The 14,048-nt window shown below is 48.5% G+C and overlaps 1 protein-coding gene across 1 annotated transcript in view; it reads left to right on the top strand.

Annotated features, from left to right (window-relative positions):
* The window catches only part of ANO2 (anoctamin 2), a 321,064-nt gene that overhangs the window by 73,834 nt on the left and 233,182 nt on the right, over window positions 1-14,048 (top strand). Inside the window, exons 4-6 of the mRNA XM_060112253.1 lie at window positions 3,908-4,059; window positions 7,346-7,400; window positions 9,740-9,791. Coding sequence (XP_059968236.1) covers window positions 3,908-4,059; window positions 7,346-7,400; window positions 9,740-9,791 — 259 coding nt within the window. The remainder of the gene's footprint in view (window positions 1-3,907; window positions 4,060-7,345; window positions 7,401-9,739; window positions 9,792-14,048) is intronic.

The following is a 14,048-nucleotide window of genomic DNA, read 5'->3' as shown; positions in this document are numbered from 1 at the left end:
AAGGTGGGACTTGACCTTGTCTGGAAGCCAGGAGAGACTTCCCCCAGGAAGTGACAATGGAGTGAGAACTCAAGTGTGAACAGAGGTTGGTGAGGGGGAGGGAGAAGGCGAAGGGTATAGAGTACTAAAAATACTGCCCGAGGCTGGTGGCTGGGTGCAGTGAGCAGGGGACTGTGGGGCAAGGAAAAGGTGGAGACTTCTACAGGACCCCCCAGGCTGTGTGGAGAATTTTGGTTTTTATCATAAGAGCAGTGGGTAATGGTTGTAGACTTTTCCGCAGGGAGGTGACATCAGATTATTGCTTCAGAAACGTCACTCTGGCTCCAACGTGGAGACGGAATTAGAGGTGGACAAAAATTGGGTTGCCAGATAAAATACAGCATTGCCTAGTTAAATCCAGAGTTCAAATAAACAATGAATACTTTCTTTAGTATCCACATAAGTATGTCCTAAATACTGCAGCGGACATACTTATACAAAAAAATTATTGTGGCTCTAGTATAATTTTTTTCTGTGAGTATGCCCTCCAGTTGTCTTTTTTAATGAAAATATTGTTTCCTTAAAAGTTAAAATTTATTGTTTACCTCAAATTCACATTTAACGGGACTTCTTGCATTTTGATTTGTTAAATCTGGCAGCCCTAAGCAAGAGAGGTGGCAAGCCCGTTATTGCTGTAGTTGAAGCCTCCTTAGACTAGGAAACCAGAGGTGGACATGAGGAGAAGTGGACAAAGGAGAAATACCCTCGGTCGGTCCAAGTCTGTCGTTCCGAGGCATCTAGGATGCAGAGCCAGCCACCTTCCCTCCTGCTCTGAAACTTGAATTGCCACGCACACGCCCTTTACAGACGCATGGTTACGGGTGTGGTGAACACGCCGCAGGACACGTGGCCGCTTGGAACCTGCCCTGAATGACCCATGAGATGTGTTGGGGCACGGTGAAGGGGTCATCTTTCTGCCCCTATCCCTCCAGGCCCAAGGATGCCCCAGAGGTGAGCTCTTTGCATCTAAGTGACCGATGGCAGGAGGGTCAAGAGCTGTATGACAGTAGGGGCCGTAGCGTAAGTTGCACTGTTTTTCCCCTGACGATGACTCACGTCGTGGCAGAGGAAGAGTAGAGTGAAGCAGCCAAGGTCGCAGGCTCTGCCACGAGGTTCCGAGGCTCCAGCACTTACTATCTGGATGACACTCTCTGTGTGATCTTGACTGAGGTTCTTAATCCCTCTCGGTTTTTAGAGGCACGTCTTTAAGATCAGTGCTGATGTACATCAAGCCAGGTGCATAGGAGATGCTTAGAAATGGTCTGTGCTCCCAGAAGTAAACGGTCCCCTCGTTTCAGAAGGCTGGCTCCTTCTCTGTGCAGAACCCCGCCTGATGAATTTCTTGATCCACAGCTCTGATGTTTTCCTTGTTCGCACCCTTCAGTGACTTCCCGTTGCCTCGTGCAGCGGGATCTCCATGCACTGGTCTCCATGTGCCTTTCTGCCGTGAACCGTCACGATTCCCCCATCAGAACCCGAGCACCAAAGAACCAGGCTGTAAACCCTTCTTAAATCCAGCTTGAGCTTTTTTACTTTTTTGGTTGGCTTGGAATGTCTTTGCTGATATCTGTTAGAGCCTTATTCATTAAAAGTATGTATAAGGTGAGGTTAATAGAAGTATGATCAAAGAAGATAAAACACGTGTAGAGACTAAAATAAATGCCCATCACTAGGGAAGTGACTAAACAAATGAGAACTCGTACCCACTGTGTCATATGGTGCCTTCATGAAGGTAGTTCTACGTGGACTGACTTGGAAAGACATGTACTCGGGATATATTGCTAAACGAGAAAAGCAAATTGTAGAATTATACCATCGTACCTGTGAAGTATGATCACAGGTGTGTTTGGAAAGGGATTCAGTTCCATATAATATGTATGGAGAGAGTCAGTATAAAACATACTCCAAATTGTGAATGGAGATTTCCTCTGGAGTGGAGGATGGGATGGGATTGGAAGTGAAAGGAAGCTGTTAACGTTAGTTAATATACTTTTTGGTTTTGGTCCCTTTTTTTTTTTTTTTTGGCCACACCACATGGCATGTGGGATATTAGTTCCCTGGCCAGGGATTGAACCCATGCCCCCTGCAGTGGAAGTGTGGAGACTTAACCACTGGACCGCCAGGGAAGTCCCTGGTTTTGGTTTCTTTGTTTACTAGAACTGTGTTAATTTTGTGATTGAAATTAAGTCAAAATGCATAGAAAAGTGTGTCAGAAGAAATAAATAAACCGGGCTTGTGTTTCGGTTGTTAGATTGGGGAGGTTCTCCCCCTTCCCACTGATGATCGTGATTTTATTAAAGAACAGAAAAACAAAAGAAGGTTACCTTTCTGTTCAGGTCCCAACAGAAATGCTGCTCTCCTTAGTAAGCGCTTTGCTGATTCTTCAGCTGGATGTGCTATCTCCTTTCTTTGAGCCCTCAAAGCATTTTGAGTGTCTTTTGTGGCATTTATCTCCATCGATATTACAAGTGTTTTGTACATGTTTTACAGCCTCTCTAGATTTAAGCATCTTAAGGATATCTTGATAGAGAACACAGCCGGCTTTCAAATCGGAGGATCTGGATGTGGCTCTTATTCTGGTCATCTACTGCAGCAGGACAAATTAGCCCCAGCTTAGTCAGTAAGACACAGCCATTTTATTCTGTCTTACGAATTTTTGCTCAGTATCTTGAGCAGAGCTAGACGGGGTGATTCTTCTCCACGTGGTGTTGACTGGGGTCATTTGGTGGTATCTGGCTTGGGGTTGAGCTGGACAGGAATGTCCAAGAAAGCCTCCCTCACACGCCTGATGCTGGGCAGGGCAGGCGGAAGGTTGGGCTCAACCTCGTCCTTTCCCTGTCTGAGCCCTCTCCACGTGTCTCCTCAGACTTCCTGCAGGCGGCTCAGAGCTTCCAGAGACCAAGGAAGACCAAGGCAGGAGCCGCCCATCTTCTTAAAGGGTGGAACTGGCGTAGTGTCCCTTCTGCTGCACTGGTCAGGCAGCCCCAGAGCCCATCCAGACTTAAGGGGGAGGAAACAGAGATGCCACCTCTTGAACGGAGAAGTTGTATGGAGAAAAAACATCTGTGGCCATTGTTAAGCCACCAGAGCTTTGCTATGACAAGTACAACCTCTGTGTCTCAATGACAACATCCGTCAGTTAGAAAGACCAGAAGCTATAGTGTATGCAGACGCACTCTGTACGTTATGATAAACCATAGGTACTATAAATACCAGTGATTATCTTGGTACTGACGCAGTGCTTTATTCAAGGCAGGTACTCACTAGGTGCTTAGTACTTTGAAAGCAGACTCATTTATCAGATGCCTCCTAAGAAGAGCACGAGAGAAGTGATGCTGGGTCATCACGTAGGGGCGTGGTCTGGTTGTAGAGTACAGACTTGGGATTGGGTTGACACGAGTTAGATCCAAGCAGTCGCCCAGTTGCTATCTGTGTGACCTTTGTTGACTCATCTCGCTTTTTTGAGCCTTAATTTCCTCATCATAACAGGAGAGTAAATATTATCTAGCTGGCTGGGTGCAGTGTGTGTTGGAGCTCATTTGAGTAAAGCCCTTAGCATGGTGACTGTCACACAGTAGGTTTTCTGTGATGATATAACAAAGATGTATAGAAAGTCTGGACTCGTCACCGCACTCCTCCTTCCCTGCACTGGTCACCTCCATTCGCACAAACAGTTGAGGGGGTTCACCGCCTTGTGAAAACAGGGGAGGAAGCGCAGGACCCTCCTGCTGGCTTCCCCAGTCTTGTCCTCTCCCCAGAGTGTCCCCTGCGGGGGGAGTCTGAGCCCCCAGCAGCTCTGGCTGTGAGTCCTTCTCCTCTGAGTATCAGACGCGGCCTCCTTCTCACACCCGTGGCTTTGCCTCCGTAGACGTGCGTGATCAAGTCAGAAGGCAGCATCGCGAAGGCATTCAACGAGCTCCTGCAGAAGCTGAGCACGCCCCTGAAGCCCCGAGTGCCCGAGCACCGTAGCAACAGGATGAAAAACCTCTCCTACCCGTTCTCCAGGGAGAAAATGTACCTGTGAGTATTGGAACTCTGGGGGTGGGGCTGCGTGGGGGATGGGAAGGGACATCAAGCACCCCTTGGGGCCTCAGCTCATGAGCTGGGGGCCCGGGTGCCTGGGAGATGGGGGAGGAAGCCTACTCTCAGGGTGGAGTACTCCCTGTGTCTGCCTTCCCAGTCCCTGTCCCTGAGCGAGATGATTGCAGATGGCTCCTGAATGTTCATCCCGTGGCTTCTGGGAAAACCTGCCATTTCAGTCCCTTTGCGTGATGGACGGAGAATCAGGGAGCAGACAGCCAGAAACTTCGGGACTCTGTGAGCAGAGTGGTCCGACACCTGTTTACCTTCTGCTCTGTTCCCAGCCTAATAGGGTTTCAAGATTCTGTGATAATCCAGAGAGACGGTGGGTGAAGCTTCTGGACGTCTGTCTTCTCACCTGCCAGCTCGTGCCCTCACTGACCCAGAGGAGGGGAGGGAATAAGTTTCCTTCTCAGGGATGGCCTTTTGGGAAGCCTTTGGAAGGGGGAGTCGTGGTTGGGAAGTGGGAGATGCAGAAGCCAAGCACTAATTCTGTTTTAGGAGCTAATGATAAAATAAGAAGCTATCAAGAGTGATCAGAGAATCGAGTGAGAGAGGGAAAGGAATGGGCTTGGAAAGGAAGAAAAGATACAGGATCTGTGCTTTTGGAGGAGATGGCATTGATGGGCTGTGTTTCTGCCATTCATTGGGTACCATCTCTGCCCATCTTTGCCATGTTAGATAACAATTCTGTACACATGCATATGCTCCCTCATTGAATTTTTACCCCTTAATGATTCTGGTACCAATTCTGGTCACCAGTTCCAATGTGTGTGTGGGTTTTCCCGCACCACCAGGAAATTCTCCGACACCAGCTGGGTGCCCTACAATTCAACTCAATTCTGACACGGTTTACCTGGAAATACCATCAGATTGCTCAGGCTGAGGGCTCAGTGTCACAAGACTGCCCCGCACTTCAGATGCCTCAGCAAGTCCAGGTTGTGACCTGTGCTTCTGACCGACCGGCTACAAGTTAGAGGTTCTCACGACCCCCTCCTTGCGTTCGACTAATTTGCTAGAGTGGCTCACAGAACTCAGGAAGCCAGTTTACTCGCTGGATTACCAGTTGATTATAAAGGATGTTGAAGGATACAAATCAACAGCCAGGTGAAGAGATACATGAGGCGAGGTCCCAAACAAAGGAGCTTCTGTCCCCGTGAGTTTTGGGCTCAGCGTGAAAGCGTTTTGATTCACCAACCCAGAAGCTCTTCAAACCGCATCTTTTTGGATGTTTATGGAGGTTTCATTCCATAGGCGTGATTGAATCAAATCACTGGCCATGGGTGATTGATCCAACCTCCAGTCCCACTCTGCTCCCTGGAAATCAGTGGGTAGGACTGAAAGTTCCAACCCTAACTCCTGGTGGTTTCCCTGGCAACCAGCCCTATCTTTAGCGGCTTTCCAAAAGTCACCTCATTAACATAAACTCACTGGTGGTTGAAAGGGGCTTGTCATGAATAACGCAACACTCCTGTCACCTTTATGTCTCTGAAGCAATTTCAGGAATTGAGGACAGGAGACCAAATACTATACCAAAAGATGCTCTTATGGCTCAGAAAACGCTCAATGGCTCTGATGGCTCAGAAAATTCCTAGGGCTTGGGAAGCTGTGAGCGCAGTGGATGAAGACCAAAATATATATTTTTTATAAATCACAGTGTCACACTCCCATTGTGAAGCGGCCGTCCAGATACAACTATCCTTCTATTATGGAGAGGAAACCAAGGCCCAGGATCCGTCCAAGGTCATGAAAGCTTAAGTGGCTGGGCTGGGATCGGCACGTGGACCTCCTGGCCGGCGGCTGTTTTTGCGCCCTGTGCATCCTCCACATCTGCCCTTCCCTGGGCCCTTTCTCCACACGGGCGCTGGCACCTGACCTGCCACCTCCCACACGGCTCCAGTCACTCAGCGTCTGTGATCCTTCCAGGCCAGTTCTTCAGCCCCAGCCAGAATGTGCTCTCCATCCTCTGAGTTTTCATAGCAATGGTCTGCATGTGGTCACATTCTCCTCTGCATCAATTGCTTGGAAACACCCCCCCCCCCACCAACCCATCCCCAGTGGCTGGGCTCCCAGGGGGCCGGGGGCATGGTTCGGGTGTCTGTGTGCCCTCCAGCACAGTGCCCTAAGGACAGTCACACAGGTGTTTGTTTTTTTTTTAACATCTTTATTGGAGAATCATTGCTTTACAATGGTGTGTTAGTTTCTGCTGTGTAACAAAGTGAATCAGCTCTATATGTACATATATCCCCGTATCTCCTCTCTCTTGAGCCTCCCTCCCACCCTCCCTATCCCACCCCTCTAGGTGGTCACAAAGCACCGAGCTGATCTCCCTGTGCTATGCGGCTGCTTCCCACTCGCTATCTATTTTACGTTTGGTCGTGTGTATGGGTCCCTGCCGCTCTCTCACTTCGTCCCAGCTTCCCCTTCCCCGTCCCCGTGTCCTCAGGTCCATTCTCTGCGTCTGCGTCTTTATGCCACACAGGTGTCGTTTTGAGTAAAAGGTCAACATTTGAAGTTTACAACAGACACAGGTCTTGCATAATTGGCAGTTTGGTATCTAATTGCTGTGACAGCAGTGATCACATTAAATGAAATTTTGAAAAATAGTTACAACCCAACTTCCTGAAACTGCACTCTTTTCTGTTGCTGTGGGTTTTGTTTTTTCCCAGCCACACAATGCGGCTTGCAGGATCTTAGTTCCCTGACCAGGGATGGAACCTGGGCTCTCGGCAGTGGCACTGCTGAGTCCTAACCACAGGACCGCCAGGGAGTTCCCTGTTGTTGTGTTTTTACTGTCTTTGTCCACACACAGGCATCCTTTTTGATATACTTTCACTGTTAAAACGTATCACAGGGTAATGTTTTTCTATGATAGTCTAACTTTTTCTACAGTATTTCGGAAGTTTTCATAATTATAATTTTCAATGGCTGTATGATCATCTATCCTTTAGGTTTTGGAATTGCGTCTTAGCTCCGTAATCTTTGTTATAAGTAATTTGTAATGAACATTTTAATTTATGGACCTTTTTTTCCTGCTGAATTCATGTTCCCAGTGATACATTTCTATGATAAGTTTTCAGAATTACTGGGTCAGAAAGAGTGTAAATGTTGTGAGTGTGTGTGTGTCTTACACATCTTGCTATGTTGCTTTCTAGAGGCCTGGGGTGACGGTAGTCCCCGGACAAGGATAATGAAATGAATTGACCTGCTTTCTTGGTATCGCCAGGTACAACATCCAGGACAAGGACACCTTCTTTGATAATGCTACCCGTAGCCGCATTGTAAGTAAACCGGTTAACCAGGTGCTTCACCAGGTGTGGTGGGCTCGGGAGGGGGAGAGGAAGCCTGAACCCCCTTTGGCAGGGCATCTCTCGCCTTCCTTGCTGCCTCCCATCATCCTTTGCTTGGAGTTGCCTAGCAACTGGAAGGAGCGTCCAGGAGCTTCCCAATCCCAGTATCGAAATAGCCAACAACTCTTCTCACTCTTGGCTTGAGGGGCAGGGGGATCTCCTCTTTATGGTTCTCCACCCAGGCCCTTCTTGGAATCACAAAAGCAGGGGATGTCAGAGCTGGGGGAGACTTTCAGCTAGTCAGATGACCCCCTTGCTTGACAGTTCAGGAAACTGAGGCTCTGAGATGCAATGAATTGAAAAAAAATTCAGGCAGATCGTTTGTGTCCAAATGAGGGCTCATTGCTGGGCTGCTGAGTTTCTTTCTTTCATTCCCAAAGAAGTCCTGTGCATTGCGGTCACAGGGAATGCTAAAGCTGGGCAGTTTGTCCAAGGACAAAATTACCAGCCCGTTCAATAGGAAGCCAACATTTGTGACTGTAGCCATTCTTCTACTGTCTTTTTGCCTTTTGCAGTCAAGGTTTTGGATTTTGCAGGATGGTTGATTCCAATGAAAATCTACATAGGGCCTGGGCCTTGCGGCCCCAGTTCTGAGCTGTAGGGCACCTCTGTTCACTGATCCATTTATCCCCTCCCCCCCTGAAGAGCATCTAGCCTATGGACAGAAGAGGAGAGAGAAAAAGGGGTCCAAGGAACGCTGGTCACTTAGGCCACAGTGGAAACATGGCAGTGTGTTTCCATTGATCCCTAGGAAAGAACTTAAGTTTCAACAGGAGGAGGAATAAGTGTTAGATACCTAGAGGACTTCCAAGTCAGCAGGGTGATGAGAAGGGTAAGGAGGGGCAGATGATTGGAGGAAGATACAGAACGTTTCCAAGTCACGCTGAAAACACGGCCCTGACTCTGCTTGTAGGATGGGCAAGAAAACACCTCAGGTCCCTTGGCCTAGTGTTCTAGGAAGATTTAACACGGGCATATGATTTCTTTTATCTCTTTTATCTTCCTACAGTAAAAAGCATAAACTTCCCATTGTTTTAGTTGATGCTGTTACAAGCTGTAACTCTCCCCACAGCTTGGATCCCACGACTGGGGGGGACGTTATAGGGCATTGTGGAAATTACCCGATAATTGCAAAGTGCTTGTAAAATAATAGGCTGCCATATAAATGCTGTTCCTAATTATTATTGCAGTTGGATACTGCATCGTATTAGAAGTGAACTAAACATTCTTGGGCCCCATTCTGCTGGACGTTAGTTATTTACCACTCCCTCTAGGTCTGTGGCTGGAACGTGGGAGTGTGAATGATGATGGAGTAACACATCTTTTCTCATTCTGGAAGCTTCTTCCTTCCCCTCCTGCCCTTTTCCCAGTCCATCGCACATTGTGACGGGGGGAGCAAAGGGCCTTGGGTTCTGTCTTGGGGTCTGCTCTGCCCTGGGCTTTGGTCTGAGGACTTTGCCTGCATCTCCCTGTGCCCCCTTCCCCGTGGGCATCTGGGCAGCGCAGCTGTCTGTCCCAAGGCCGACTTCCTTCCTGGAGCCGGGAGCAGGCTTGAGACCCCTTGGAGGGCACTAGTTGGCCTGCAGGCTTACTCTGCCCTGGGTCCCTGCTTCCTTGGCTGGGGTGCTCTCAGCACCCCGCCCTCCTGAGTGAGCGACAGGGTCCTTGCAGGCCCCGCAGTCGGGGCCGTTGACCTGTTGATGGTGCAGCGGTCACCGAGCAGCAGCCTGCCGTGTGCCCAGGATGCGCTGTGACACTTGGAGTCCTGAGGATGTGTGGGACCTGCTCTGACTGGGGAGGCGTGATAAGGACTTGGGGGAAAAGCAGAGAAGTGATAGCACCAAGGACCAAGATGTAGGTGGCCCTTTTCTAGTTGCCAAAGTGCTTTCATGGGTCCCCAAAGCAGCTCTGAGAGACAGCTCCATTGCAGGGGGGTCCACGGGCCCTCAGGACCTGCAGGGAGCTCGCTCAGGACCCCTCAGCGGCAGGGACCCCCCCGCCTTCCCTTCTGGTTTCCTCCTGGGCCTTCCAGAGGGATGTGAGTCTGGCCTCCCCTTCCCTCCTGTAACCGCAATCAGTTTATAGGCTTTTCTTTATTTTGTGGGGCGGGGTGGCAAGCGGGGGCTGTGTGCGTGAGGGGTTAGATGCTTTGTTGGAATGTCCGTGAGCTCGGCACATGCCTGCCCATCCCTGACCCCCCATCCCCCACCCCTGGCTGGGGATGCACCATGTGGCCCAGACGCTCACGGCCGAACTGTCGTCTGTTTTAGGTACACGAGATCCTGAAGCGCACCACCTGCTCTCGAGCCAACAACGTGATGGGTGAGGACCCTCCCACCGGGGGCCGTGCTGACGGGCTGGGGGGCCAGGGAGGCTGAGAACAAGATAAACAGACGCCCGCATGGAGGGGACGCCCTGCCTGCCCCCATTTCTCATGGGGCTGGGGCTGCCCCCTGACCTCCACCCCGGGTCTCTGTCCTTCCTCTCCTTTCCTTGGATCCTTGCTGACACCTTTCACTTGATCCTGAAAATCCATCTCCTCTCCCTTCACAGTCTCCAAAAGGTTTTAATAACCACCCAAATCATGGCAGCTTTTAATTTGTTTGTTTTTAAGAAGAAAGGCATCTTAGAGGCCTTTTAGTCCAAGCCCCTCACTTGATGTCAGAGAAGCTGACTCCCAGAGAGGGTGAATTCGTCTGGCGGTACCTCTTCTGAGTTCAGCATCCTTGTCACCACTGAACCTGTCTGGCTAAACCTGTTTGCCTTGTGGTTTGGTTTTTGAACCTGGGGGTGTTTGTGTTTGAAGCAGGACCCTCAGTGTTTGGGAGCTTTGCAGTATAAGGCAGGCGGTCCGGATGCTGACGGGTGGTGGAGGGGACACAGGCGCTGAGCTTAGGTCCACGCGCGGCGTCCTGTCCACACGATCCCCCTGCAGGTGGAATGCTCTTTGCAGAGGGGCTGCGGTCACTCATCACTCAGAACATACCCTGGGGTGACAAACCTTTGGCTTTTGAGGCAGCTTTTAGTTGAAAAGAGTCATTCAGAGGCAAGTCTAGGGAATAAAGTAGGCCGTCAAGCTGAGGAACAATAACCACGATGGCAGTAATAATAGCTGACGTTGGAGAGTTACGTGGGGTCCATGTGCTGCCTGAGGACTGAGGGAGGGGGTTGAAGAGGGACTCAGAGCAGGTGCTGTGGGGTGATAGCACCATTAGAGCAGTGCGGGCCCTCTCGGGGGCGACCGTGTATGACTGCTTTGATGTATTCACGTCATGACAACATTTTAAATACCGCTCCAGTGTTCAAAAATCAAATCTTCTCTGTGGTGGTGTTTGTCTGGAGCGCGGCGCTGATGAGACGAGACTCTGAGTGAGCGAGGCGATGCGTTGGCCCCTCAGCCCCGTGGGATGGACCGAAGCCCTCACTTGGAGCACTGGTAACCGAGGACCACCAGAGGCATCAAGAGGTCTGAGGATGTAGTTTGTGTTTTCTCATGGCCTCCATCAAAGTTCTGGAATTTACCCTCACTTCTAGTCCAGTTCACTCCTTGGTTCCAGTAATCTGCCTTTTATTCACTCACACCCTCCTTGCTTGGACCAAAACTGCTCCCTTGGGTGTCACGGGTGACTCCGTCCTGCCCACGTTGCATGGCTTTTTCCTCCGTCTTCGTCTTCCTGTATCCTTCCAGACCCTGTCACTGAACCTCCATCTTCTGATAGTGGGTACCCAGCGAGGAGACCAGGGAGGATCCTGCTTCTCCTTCCTGGACCACACTTTCTTTGCTTCCTCTTCCTCCTCCCCCATTTTCAACGTTGTCTTCTCCACGTTCCCTTGGCCTCCTGACGCTCACTCTGCACAGAAGTCATGCAGCCGTGAATTTCTGTTTCCCACTTCTCTCCCCCATTGCACACCAGCCTTTCCAGCGGCCAGCTGGATACCTCCACTGAGATATTCCCAGAACCTTGAAATCAGCGTCTGGCTGTGCCCATTTCCATCTCATTCCTCTCTCACCCTGTCCGTCTCTCCTGCCTTTCTTCCTGTTAATGTGACTGCTGCCCTCTCTGGTTGCGCTCCTGCTGTTCCCTTTGCTGGGATGTCCTTCCCCATGTCTCACCCGGGCCCACCCCCAGACCGAATACCTCTGCCCCCCAGGGTCTCCCTTTATGCCCTCTCCTCGGAACTCCCATCAAGTCTGATGTCTTTCTTGGTGATTATCTGTGTCCGTGGCTTAGACCCCCGAGACGGTCCTTGAGATGTGTGTGGATCATCTTTTATCCCCCTGTGCACTCGGCTGGCTGCACGTTCTGCTCAAGTCGATTTGCTTTAGTGAATTAATTGAACGTGCTCAGCTGGCTAGTGTCATAGCAGGAGCTGGTGAGTTCCCTGTGATGTGTGTTTGTGGACAAATGGCTTAACTTCTCTCCCACCCAGTTTTCCCTTTTAGGTAAGAATTACGTATCTTGCAGAGTTTTTGTAAAGATTAAATGGGAAACTGTTAGTTTGTTTTGTAAACTGGGAAGTCCTTAAAAACTAAAGTTTGTTTTGAGGGACAGCCTCCAGATTGTTGAAAAGTCATTAGAGACCCTCTGCTTTAAGACAGCAGTTTTTTTTCCTTTGAGGACCTGTTTGTTTGTTTTCCGATGTCACAAAGTCAGACATCTTAAGGATTTTGTTGTTGAGTAGTTTTCAAAAATTTCTTTCTTTTTTGACATTCAGAAAACATTTATTGAGCACCTACTATGTGTCAAATGACGTTATAGAAACAGAGATGGCAAGATGAATTTGACCTACTTGCTGTTCTTGCGGGGCTCTTAGTTTAGCCATGTGGACAGACATGTAAACAGATAATTATGAGATAATCTGGTAGGTATGATATTAGAAGTGTGCAGAGGGCAAAGGGAGCACAGATTCAGAACAGCCAACTCCCATGGATGCATCTAAATATCATCATAAGTTATCCAGCGTTAGCTTCATGACTCCCCGGGAAGGTAGGTGTGTCAGGAATTATCATCTCCAGTTACCAAGGTGCACAGACGGGAGGGGTGGCTTTTCCAGAGCCACATACTGAGACACTGTTGGAACTGGGTCTAGAACCTGGGTTCCCTCCTCCGATCCTATTTCCTCTGCCTTTGGGGTGCAGGGAACTCAGCGTGGCGTTTGGCTGAGTCTTTATGGGCTGTTGGTTCCACAGTAGTTGCTGATGATTTACTAGCTCCTGACAAGGGACTGAACTCTGCTTCCCAGGAGAGGAGAACGCTGAAGGCTGATTCTCAGGTTCTTTGACTTCCGCCTGGGAAAATACCGTACCCTTTAAGCTTTTTGGCCAACTTACCATCTTACTTAGAAGATCAGAAAGAATGAGGAACGTGATAACATTGTGAGGCCTCAGGATAATACGAACCTTTGAGCCATGGGTAACTTTTGATTTTATTGCCCTTCTCTCTGGTTTTATAGAGAAACACACATGGGCTTAGAATTGGCTTAGATTTCCTCCAGAGGAGGGTTGCCTCATAAAAATAAAAGAAAAAGGAAGAACAGGATTGTGTGCGGAATTGTTTTCCAAGGCATTTTCATTGATCCTTCAGCCTTGGAATTACCTTTTATGTGGTCATTACTTTTGTGACCAATTTACAAAGCTTTATTCCCTTTCTCATTGTCCTCAATTACAGTGGAAATTAGAAGGTGGAAAAGATGATAAAGATTAGAAATAGAAGATGGAAAAATAAAGCTAAAGATAATAATTCAGAATCACTCCCGTTTATCTGGTATTATCACTTTCTTCTTTGTAGAAAATACATTTTTTCGAATGCCTACTTTGCAAAGCATTATGCTGCATACAAGATGTATGTATTGATTTATTTATAGTCCCATCTTGTTCCACAAAATTTCTGAGGTGACTTACAAGAAAAACAATAAAACAGCATAATATAAATAATAAAGAAATAAGAAACAGGAAAAACACAAATTAAAATAGAATGTTGAAACTAGGAGGAAAAAATAGACTGCAAATATGCAAACCATACGGCCCTCTAGCTTCTGCAGTTGGGCCGCAAATTTGACCTTGAACCGAAGTGAGAGGGGAATACAGTCAGTGGTGTAGCACTTCACGTCCTCAGCAACATCTTTTTATATAGAAATTGTTCTAAAGTCTCTCTAAACTTCCCTGCTTTCTCATATAGAATATATCAACATATGGTCTCTATATAAAGGCATACGTACGCTTTTCTGTAGGATTCAGGATTATCCTTGAGAATATAAGGTTATTCAAGTTTCCTCAAGGATTACCTAAGTATTTTTACGGCTGTTTGCCCCACAGTCTCTGATGTTTTTGAATTCTTGACTCTGGTGACCTCCCTCCCTGAGTTTTGCTATTTCAAGGTTTGCTGTGCTATTTAGGACACAGAAAAACAAACTCATTAGAATTTGGGGTAAAGAGAAAGTGAAAAGGCATTGCAGGAGGATCTGGAGGATTCTGCTGTGGCTAGGTACGTAACCTTAGGGAATCGGTTGCCTGAGATTGAGATACTTTTTCTTCTGGGTTCTCTGTTGTGAGAGCTGAGATAACCAGGTAAGAGATCT

Source organism: Mesoplodon densirostris, chromosome 11 (genome assembly GCF_025265405.1).
Source record: "Mesoplodon densirostris isolate mMesDen1 chromosome 11, mMesDen1 primary haplotype, whole genome shotgun sequence".
NCBI classification, from domain to species: domain Eukaryota; kingdom Metazoa; phylum Chordata; class Mammalia; order Artiodactyla; family Ziphiidae; genus Mesoplodon; species Mesoplodon densirostris.
This window is presented reverse-complemented; position numbering and strand designations above follow the sequence as displayed.